Source organism: Gadus morhua, chromosome 11, assembly GCF_902167405.1.
Source record: "Gadus morhua chromosome 11, gadMor3.0, whole genome shotgun sequence".
NCBI classification, from domain to species: Eukaryota; Metazoa; Chordata; class Actinopteri; order Gadiformes; family Gadidae; genus Gadus; species Gadus morhua.
In genome coordinates this window covers 29520941-29531391 of record NC_044058.1, presented here as the reverse complement: position 1 = coordinate 29531391, position 10451 = coordinate 29520941, and the positions used below count along the sequence as shown (strand labels likewise).

The following is a 10451-nucleotide window of genomic DNA, read 5'->3' as shown; positions in this document are numbered from 1 at the left end:
AAATACTGCAGCTTTAATACGGACTCTAACTCTGTTCAAATACTGCAACTTTAATACGGACTCTAACTCTGTTCAAATACTGCAACTTTAATACGGACTCTAACTCTGTTCAAATACTGCAACTTTAATACGGACTCTAACTCTGTTCAAATACTGCAGCTTTAATACGGACTCTAACTCTGTTCCCTGCAGCTTTAATACGGACTCTAACTCTGTTCCCTGCAGCTTTCCTGACGTGATGATGCCCGCCTACTCCAGAAACCGCTGGTGCTGTGTCTTCTTCATCGTCTACCTCTCCATAGAGCTCTACTTCGTCATGAACTTGGTGCGCTTTTAATTTATACCGTGGGCCATGTCCACCTTTATTCTGTTTACCATTTAGGACTTAAAGCTCCTAATTAGAAAGCAATTAGCCTTGAATATGGAAGTGATATCACATGTTTTAGTCACAGAATGTGTGTAAGAGCTGATTTCCCCACCATTGGCACACAGGCCGTCTCACATCGGTAACGTTGTCTGCGGAGGTTCTCCCCGGGCTCTGAAGCAGCAGCAGCAGCGGCGCTGTGGTCCGTTGGGCGGCTGATGATGACGGTGTCCTCTGTCTCTCCCTCAGCTGCTGGCAGTGGTGTTTGACACCTTCAACGGTGTGGAGAAGATGAAGTTTAAATCGCTGCTGCTCCACAAACGCTCCGCCATCGACCACGCCTTCCAGCTGCTCGTCAGCCGACAGGTACTGTCTGCTGACCCCCAGTGTGTGTGTGTGTGTGTGTGTGTGTGTGTGTGTGTGTGTGTGTGTGTGTGTGTGTGTGTGTGTGTGTGTGTGTGTGTGTGTGTGTGTGTGTGTGTGTGTGTGTGTGGTTAGTGATGGTCTGTAATGTGTGTACCTGTTATTGGTTCATAAGTATAATGATGGTATAATCTGGTGTGTATAGTTGATTGGTCAGGGACAACAGAGAAAAATCGACCCGTTAATCACATGTTGTGCTGCTGCAGGATGTCTAGTTGAGGCTTTTATACGATCCATGTCCCTCGTTAAGCTTTGTCCCTCGTTAAGCTTGTCCCTCGTTAAGCTTTTCTAAATAAAAACCAGCTTGTAGCCGAGAGCCACTTCCTGTGTCTGGATGTTAAAACACAGCGTCCTCCTCTGGTGTGGTTGTTCAGTGAACATGGTACCAGTAATACCAGTGGTACCAGCCTGTATTCAGTGAACACAGTACCAGTAGTACCAGTGGTACCAGCCTGTATTCAGTGAACATCATGGTACCAGTAATACCAGTGGTACCAGCCTGTATTCAGTGAACACAGTACCAGTGGTACCAGCCTGTATTCAGTGAACACAGTACCAGTAGTACCAGTGGTACCAGCCTGTATTCAGTGAACATCATGGTACCAGTAATACCAGTGGTACCAGCCTGTATTCAGTGAACAGGGTACCAGTAGTACCAGTGGTACCAGCCTGTATTCAGTGAACAGGGTACCAGTAGTACCAGTGGTACCAGCCTGTATTCAGTGAACATCATGGTACCAGTAATACCAGTGGTACCAGCCTGTATTCAGTGAACAGGGTACCAGTAGTACCAGTGGTACCAGCCTGTATTCAGTGAACAGGGTACCAGTAGTACCAGTGGTACCAGCCTGTATTCAGTGAACATAGTACCAGTAGTACCAGTGATACCAGCCTGTATTTAGTGAACACAGTACCAGTAGTACCAGTGGTACCAGCCTGTATTCAGTGAACATCATGGTACTAGTAATACCAGTGGTACCAGCCTGTATTCAGTGAACAGGGTACCAGTAGTACCAGTGGTACCAGCCTGTATTCAGTGAACAGGGTACCAGTAGTACCAGTGGTACCAGCCTGTATTCAGTGAACATCATGGTACCAGTAATACCAGTGGTACCAGCCTGTATTCAGTGAACAGGGTACCAGTAGTACCAGTGGTACCAGCCTGTATTCAGTGAACAGGGTACCAGTAGTACCAGTGGTACCAGCCTGTATTCAGTGAACACAGTACCAGTAGTACCAGTGATACCAGCCTGTATTCAGTGAACACAGTACCAGTAGTACCAGTGGTACCAGCCTGTATTCAGTGAACACAGTACCAGTAGTACCAGTGGTACCAGCCTGTATTCAGTGAACATGGTACCAGTGGTACCAGCCTGTATTCAGTGAACACGGTACCAGTAGTACCAGTGATACCAGTAGCCTGTACTCACGGCGTGCTGTTCTGTTGTGTTGACCCCGCCCTGTGGCGGCCAGCGGCCGGAGGGAGTGTCTCTGAAGCAGTTTGACGGGCTGATGCGTTTCTACCGTCCGCGCATGTCGGCCAGAGACCGCTACCTGACCTACAAGACCCTCAACGTCTCGGACACCCCCATGCTCAGGTAACCCCCCCTCAACGCCATCTCTTAACGAGGACTATCCCGTTAACAGGGTTCAGTGCCTTAACGAGGACTATCCTCGTTAACAGAGTTCATTGTCTAAACGAGGACCTTCTCTTCTCTTACAGTCTGCAGGACTTCTACAAGTTCTACGAGGTCATCGGACTCAAGTGGAAGGTACGTTTCTCAGGCAGGATGTGCTTCAGGTCCGTGTCTGTGTGCACACGTGTAAATACACATCATATCTTTATTTATATCGACATAAACGGGGTCATAACCTTCTCTCCCAGGCTCGACGGAGTGGGGAACACTGGTTTGACGACCTGCCACACACCACCTTCCTCATTTTCAAAGGTGACTTCTGTCTTTTGGCCTCACGATAATAGACGGATGAATTCTGTTCCTCATTCTGTCGCACAAGCCTTTCCCTGCTCTCACTTCGGTCTCTTCATGCTCTCTGTATCGTGTGCTCTCACTCCAAAGGCATCAACCTGCTGGTGAAGTCCAAGGCCTTCCAGTACACCATGTGTAAGTATACTGGCACCAGCCGACGTGTTGGTTTGGGATTTTGAGGGGGAACTCGAGTAACTTACTGGCCCAAAGGGGTTGAGGGAGTTACCGTGACGTTGGTTGGGAGACGGGGGTGCTTGATGTGCAGTATCTCGTATGGAGGGCCGGTCTCTGTCTTGGTTTGTTCCCCGTGCATACCGAGTGTTTAGCAGTAACACCCTGTGTCCTCGCTCCAGCCAAACATCAGCATACACCATGCCCTCTGTGGTAGTGCCACCCACTGGTCACAGTAACCCCAGCCCACCCAACCGCCCCTATGTCCCCTGTGTGTGTCTGCAGATGTGGTGGTGGCTACCAACGGCATCTGGATCCTTGTGGAGACCTACATGTTGAACAGTAAGCCACCGTCGGATGATCCTCAAGGGATGTGAAACTTTCACCTACCGCAGCCTAGAAATCATCAATCAAATGTTCCACGTCCACAACTCGTTACCTATCCTGTTTTCTGTTTCATGTTGTGATAAAGTAAGCGGTCATGTGACCTTGAGGTTAGAATGAGGTCGGGGATGTGGTGTTGGGGTCACCCTGACCCTAACCCTAACCCCAGCTCTAGGGTTCTGGTTGTGGGGTACCCCTAACTCTAACCCCAGGGTTGCCTGTGAACCCCCTTCAGACTCTCACTCTCTCCTACAGGCGGCTTCTCCTGGTCCCGATTCGTTCCCTGGAGTTACATCGTCTTCCTGACCAGTGAGTCGTCCTCCTTATGTCAGCACAGGAAGCCGTGTCCCGGGACTCAGACCCCACGATGTCCTGTCTCACTGCGCTCTGTCCTGTCTCACTGCTCTGTCCTGTCTCACTGCTCTCTGTCCTGTCTCACTGCTCTCTGTCCTGTCTCACTGCTCTCTGTCCTGTCTCACTGCTCTCTGTCCTGTCTCACGTGTCTCTCTCCTGTCTCACGTGTCTCTGTCCTGTCTCACTGCTCTGTCCTGTCTCACTGCTCTCTGTCCTGTCTCACTGCTCTCTGTCCTGTCTCACTGCTCTCTGTCCTGTCTCACGTGTCTCTCTCCTGTCTCACGTGTCTCTGTCCTGTCTCACTGCTCTGTCCTGTCTCACTGCTCTCTGTCCTGTCTCACTGCTCTCTGTCCTGTCTCACTGCTCTCTGTCCTGTCTCACGTGTCTCTCTCCTGTCTCACGTGTCTCTGTCCTGTCTCACTGCTCTGTCCTGTCTCACTGCTCTCTGTCCTGTCTCACTGCTCTCTGTCCTGTCTCACTGCTCTCTGTCCTGTCTCACGTGTCTCTCTCCTGTCTCACGTGTCTCTGTCCTGTCTCACTGCTCTGTCCTGTCTCACTCTCTGTCCACCTCTAGTCTACGGGGTGGAGGTCCTGTCTCACTCTCTGTCCTGTCTCACTCTCTGTCCTGTCTCACTGCTCTGTCCTGTCTCACTGCTCTCTGTCCTGTCTCACTGCTCTCCGTCCTGTCTCACTGCTCTCTGTCCTGTCTCACGTGTCTCTCTCCTGTCTCACGTGTCTCTGTCCTGTCTCACTGCTCTGTCCTGTCTCACTCTCTGTCCACCTCTAGTCTACGGGGTGGAGGTCCTGTCTCACTCTCTGTCCTGTCTCACTCTGTCCTGTCTCATTGCTCTCTGTCCTGTCCCACTGCTCTCCTCTAGTCTACGGGTTGGCAGTCCTGTCTCACTCTCTGTCCTGTCTCACTGCTCTCTGTCCTGTCTCACTCTCTGTCCCCCTCTAGTCTACGGGGTGGAGGTCCTGTATCACTCTGTTAGGCCCCGACCGATATTGATTTTTGAGTGCCGATGCCGATTATTTTCAGAGAAAAATTACGATTACGATTTAATCGGCCGATTTAAAAAAAAAAAAAAAAAAAAAAAAAAAAAAAAAAAAAAAAGGATATAAAACGTAGTTTTTGATACCTTAAATATACTTTAAACACTTTTGACGAATATGTGAATTGAATGCAGAACCTTTGAGTGTTTTAGAATACATTTACAGTAAAAAATGAGTGTAATGTAAAATGTAAAATAAATAACTAACTCCCAATGTGCTGCGCTCGTGAGCACGTGTAGTGAGCACGTGTAGTGACTAACACGTGCGTGCTGAGCAGTATGGTCTCACCGTTAGAGTCTACAGTATAACAAATTAACATGGCCTGGGACCTAAAGAAAAACAGGCACAACATGCTCAAACAACGCGTCTTGTGTACATTGGTGAGGTGAGCGCGCAGCTGCCTGAGCGAGCGTGCTTTCATGTTGTACGGTAAAATTCAATCTCCTCTTTTTTACTCCAGCTAAAGTTGTTAGTTAGCAAGGCGAGTAGGAGCGCAATCTGCAGGATACTAAGCGCAATAACATTTTAAAAAAATATATAAAAAAATAAAATAAAAAAAATCTGTTGTAATCGGCGTCTTTTTGGCCGATGCCGATTATTTTCAAAAAGGCTATAATCGGCCGATTAAATCGGCAGGCCGATAAATCGGTCGGGCCGTACTCTCTGTCCTGTCTCATTCTCTGTCCTGTCTCACTGCTCTCCTCTAGTCTACGGGGTGGAGGTGCTGCTGAAGGTGGCCGGCCTGGGCCCGATGGCCTACATCAGCTCTGGGTGGAACCTGTGAGTGAACTCCGCCTCACGCTCTTATTGTGGAAACACCTCCTCACGCTCTTACTGTGGAAACACCTCCTCACGCTCTTATTGTGGAAACACCTCCTCACACTCTTATTGTGGAAACACCTCCTCATGCTCTTATTGTGAGAAACACCTACTCGCACTCTAATTGTGGATACACATTCACTTTGCTCTTATTGTGAAAACACATCTGCTGTTAGAATTATTGATCAGATGTTTGCCTGCTCAAAGTGCAGCAGAAGAAATTCAGCTGATTTAAAAACATTCATATTATAGATAAAAGTAACTAATATCTACTAACTGTTTGTATTGGTGTAATAAAGGGTTGGCCGTTGCTTTATTATGATATAATGTTCGTAAGAACAGTAATGGGGGGCCTTGGTGGTTCCTCCTGGCCACTTCTGTATGTATAGGTAATAGTTCTGTGTTGAGTGGTTCTGGCCTCCGTCCAGGTTTGACTTCTCTGTGACGGTGTTCGCCTTCCTGGGTTTGATTGCTCTGGCCTTCGACATGGAGCCTTTCTACTTCATCGTGGTGCTGCGGCCGCTGCAGCTTCTCAGGTGACCCACCCCCCCCAAGGCCCTCCTCATTGACGTAATGTTAAATAGGGCAGGGCATTGCCAGGTACCTCACAATTCAATTCAATTCGATTCTTTAGGTTTTCATTCGATTTCGATTCGATTCTATATTGATCCAATCGCTTTGATATCGATTCAACAATGCGTGCAGATGACAAAAATACCTAAATATTATTTAGAATTAACCATTTCATAATGAAATAACCATTTCATTGTGCTTTAACTAGAAAAAAGGGAATACACCATTGTATAGTATTGTTCCTGAACTTGCAGCATAAAAATAATAATCATAATTTGGACAAATGTAAAAGGGCATGTACATTTAGGCATACTCGCTTCTAGATTACAATGACTGAGTATGCTTCTTTTCTTTTCTTTTTTTTATGGAAATAATCGATAAAAAAAAAAGAATAGAAATTGAATCGTCTTCAGACCGCTAGGCTAAAGACTCACTTGTTCAGAGTTCACCTGGAATTGGCACTTGGCTCTATGAACATCCTTTCTGTACCGACTGACATGTATTGTTGTTTCTCTTTCTTCGGACCAATGTACTTATTGTGTGTCTATGTGGATGATGGCGTCGGCTAAACGCCCTCGGTGTGAACGCAGGTTGTTCAAGATCAAGCAGCGCTACCGCAACGTGCTGGACACCATGTTCGAGCTCTTCCCGCGCATGGCCAGCCTGGGCCTCACCCTCATCATCTTCTACTACTCCTTCGCCATCGTGGGCATGGAGTTCTTCGCCGACGTCATCCACCCCAACTGCTGCAAGTGAGTCCTCTCCCCCCCCTCCCCCCAACAGAGTCCTCTCCCCCAGTCCCTCCCCCCAACTGAGTCCCCCCCTCGCCCGTGACCCCCATTCGCTCCGGACATTTAGACTACATTACAACGAGTTCATTTAGCACACTCTTTTATCCAAAGCGACTTACATCGTTTCATATGCATCCCCCCCCCCCCCCCCCCCCCAGCACCAGCACGGTGGCCGACTCCTACCGGCAGAAAAACGTAACCATCGGCAACAGGACGGTGTTGTTGGAGGGCTACTACCACCTGAACAACTTCAACAACATCCTCAGCAGCTTCGGTAATCCCCTCCCTCCTCTTCCTCCCTCCCTCCTCTTCCTCCCCTCCCTTCCTCCCTCCCTCCTCTTCCTCCCTCCCTCCTCTTCCTCCCTCCTCTTCCTCCCTCCCTCCTCTTCCTCCCCTCCCTTCCTCCCTCCCTCCTCTTCCTCCCTCCCTCCTCTTCCTCTCTCCCTCCTCTTCCTCCCTCCCTCCTCTTCCTCCCTCCCTCCTCTTCCTCCCTCCCTTCTCTCTTCCTCCCCTCTCTTCTCTCTCTCTCCCTTCTCTTCTCCCTCTTCTCTCTTACCTGGCCGAGTGTTTCCTGTGTCCTGGCCTAACGAGTGTTTCCTGTGTCCTGGCCTAACGAGTGTTTCCTGTGTCCTGGCCTAACGAGTGTTTCCTGTGTCCTGGCCTAACGAGTGTTTCCTGTGTCCTGGCCTAACGAGTGTTTCCTGTGTCCTGGCCTAACGAGTGTTTCCTGTGTCCTGGCCTAACGAGTGTTTCCTGTGTCCTGGCCTAACGAGTGTTTCCTGTGTCCTGGCCTAACGAGTGTTTCCTGTGTCCTGGCCTAACGAGTGTTTCCTGTGTCCTGGCCTAACGAGTGTTTCCTGTGTCCTGGCCTAACGAGTGTTTCCTGTGTCCTGGCCTAACGAGTGTTTCCTGTGTCCTGGCCTAACGAGTGTTTCCTGTGTCCTGGCCTAACGAGTGTTTCCTGTGTCCTAACAAGTGTTTCCTGTGTCCTATAGTCACCCTGTTTGAGCTGATGGTCGTCAACAACTGGTACATCACCATGGTAACACCACTCCCCCAGTCCGATGCTCTCAGGTCTCACGTTGTGGTCGACATTAAGGACTTGACCTGTGACCTGTGACCTCTCTCCCCCCACAGGAGGGGGTGACCTCCATGACTTCCCACTGGAGCCGGCTGTACTTCATGACCTTCTACATCGTCACCATGGTGAGTGTGTGTCAACGAGGTGAGGCCCCTGGTCTGGGCCCCTCTCACCCTCTCACCCTCTCACCCTCTCACCCTGCGCTCCTCTCCCCCCCCCCACCCCCCCCAGGTGGTGATGACCATAATCGTGGCGTTCATCCTGGACGCCTTCGTGTTCCGCATGAACTACAGCCGCAAGAACCGGGAGCCAGAGAACCCTGAAGGTAGGAGGAGAGACGCACGGTGGGACACGAGGACCGCTCTGGAGGAAGTACTGAACTGTGTGTGTGTGTGTGTGTGTGTGTGTGTGTGTGTGTGTGTGTGTGTGTGTGTGTGTGTGTGTGTGTGTGTGTGTGTGTGTGTGTGTGTGTGTGTGTGTGTGTGTGTGTGTTGCAGAGGAGAACGGCATCGTGTTCGAGGTGGAGGTGGGCCGGGACGAGGCCCTGGCCACGCTGGAGCTCTACAAGCAGACTTGTCCCGGCCTGTCGTCTCTCAGCTCCCTGCAGGGGGTGCTGCAGGCCATGGACCGCGGCGGGGTGAGAGCGCGCACGCACACACGCACGCACACGGCCTGCAGCGTCCGCGTGTGCACACGGCCTGCAGCGTCCGCAGCACCGAGTCTGAGTTTCATGTCTCATACACTTATCGTATGTTGTACGTCCTGGCATCAATCACAAACAGTACTCATCATTGTGTGGCTTCTTATCCTAGCTGTCTTTGTTGGATACAGGGAATGGATTAACCTTACGATTGCTCCAACGTACTGACATACGTGAATGTACTTAGCGTCTGTACTTAGCGTGTGCTAAAGGTCCTGACTGTGAATGCCTCTCGCTGCAGCACACGTCCCTGGTGTACCAGGGCAGGAGGTCCCGGACCAAGAGCGACCTGAGCATCAAGATGTACGAGGAGGAGATCCAGGTGAGTCCTGGGCGGTCAGCCAAGGCCCACCTTCAGAGAGTAGATCAACGTGACCTCAGAGGGAAGCTTCGTTACCCCCCGAGCTCCCCTGTCACAGCACCGTGAGCGTTCTCTGCACCAATCCGGTGCTACAACTCGTTTATAATGCAACTAAACTCATAAGAGAATAGAAACATTACTCAGCTGACCCTATCTGACTAGTGTCCGCCATTCAGAACCTGCCTGGTGTGTGTGTGTGCTAGTTGTCATGACAACCATTACTGTCGAGCTCAGACAGGAAGTAGACGGGGGCGGGTGCGGCCTTTAACCGCGGTGACTCACGCGCGTCTCCTCCGCTTCCCCCAGGAGTGGTACGCCGAGTTCTCCAGGGAGAACCTGTCCGAGAATGACCAGGGCCTGGAGCGCGTCCTGGACAGCCCTGCGTCGGACCCCCCCCCGCACCACGACGCCCCCCAGCCCGAGGCCTCGGCACACAGCACGCCCCCCGCCGGTGATAGGCCACCGCAACCCGTCACTCCAAAGTAGGGTCCCGTGCCCCCGCCTCCCAGAGGCCACTCCTGGGACCCCCTCACTGATCCCCCGACGACGGACCCCTGGACCCGTCACCAGAGACTCACAGCCCGGTTCCTGAACCCCACCCCCGGACCTGTCTGCGCCCCAGCGCCCCTACAGGGGGGCCGGGGTGTACGCCCGTCGCCTGGCTACCGTACACCCCTCCCGCCCGATGCCTTAGCGATGTCATAGCCCCTGATCCGTGTTAATACCTGACCTGTCGGTTTAAGGGGAACCCTCTAAGTTAAGGGAGGACTGCTCTGCATAAGGGTCAACCTGGGTTCCTCGTGAAAACCCTGGGAGAGTCGGGACCGGTTTGAAGAACCCTGGAGCTCACGGCCCAACTCTGGTCCCTCCTGGAGCTCACGGCCCAACTCTGGTCCCTCCTGGAGCTCACGGCCCAACTCTGGTCCCTCCTGGGACTCACGGCCCAACTCTGGTCCCTCCTGAAGCTCACGGTCCAACTCTGGTCCCTCCTGGAGCTCACGGCCCAACTCTGGTCCCTCCTGGAGCTCACGGCCCAACTCTGGTCCCTCCTGGGACTCACGGCCCAACTCTGGTCCCTCCTGGGACTCACGGCCCAACTGTGGTCCCTCCTGGGACTCACGGCCCAACTCTGGTCAACTCTTCTCTCCCAGGATGGTGGTTGATGTCGTGTGCAGCGGTTCTCCCTCTCTGTCTGGTTTCCCTGTGATGATCGGACTCCTTCTCACCTTTGTACATTATCACAGATTTTAAGCTGGTGTCTCATCCTAGATCTCTGAACCCTAAAGAGACTATTTTACTTTTGTATAAACCTGTTCTTCTGTATGTGTATTAGAATGTATTTGACCGACCGAATACAGCAGAACGATTTTAATAAACTGTTCCATTTGT

The 10451-nt window shown here is 51.3% G+C and overlaps 1 protein-coding gene across 3 annotated transcripts in view; it reads left to right on the top strand.

The window, feature by feature from the left end:
- The window catches only part of tpcn1 (two pore segment channel 1), a 16981-nt gene extending 6530 nt beyond the window's left edge, over positions 1-10451 (top strand). For 2 of the 3 annotated variants that reach the window (XM_030369888.1, XM_030369890.1), the window contains exons 9-26: positions 226-325; positions 614-730; positions 2240-2385; positions 2511-2559; positions 2673-2736; positions 2866-2910; positions 3232-3288; positions 3586-3639; positions 5445-5517; positions 5985-6092; positions 6720-6881; positions 7079-7194; positions 7916-7962; positions 8058-8126; positions 8233-8326; positions 8499-8638; positions 8943-9023; positions 9369-10451. In XM_030369888.1, the coding sequence (XP_030225748.1) occupies positions 226-325; positions 614-730; positions 2240-2385; positions 2511-2559; positions 2673-2736; positions 2866-2910; positions 3232-3288; positions 3586-3639; positions 5445-5517; positions 5985-6092; positions 6720-6881; positions 7079-7194; positions 7916-7962; positions 8058-8126; positions 8233-8326; positions 8499-8638; positions 8943-9023; positions 9369-9548 (1702 nt within the window). In that variant the 3' untranslated portion in view covers positions 9549-10451. The remainder of the gene's footprint in view (positions 1-225; positions 326-613; positions 731-2239; positions 2386-2510; positions 2560-2672; positions 2737-2865; positions 2911-3231; positions 3289-3585; positions 3640-5444; positions 5518-5984; positions 6093-6719; positions 6882-7078; positions 7195-7915; positions 7963-8057; positions 8127-8232; positions 8327-8498; positions 8639-8942; positions 9024-9368) is intronic. The other variant, XM_030369889.1, reaches the window with a different exon arrangement.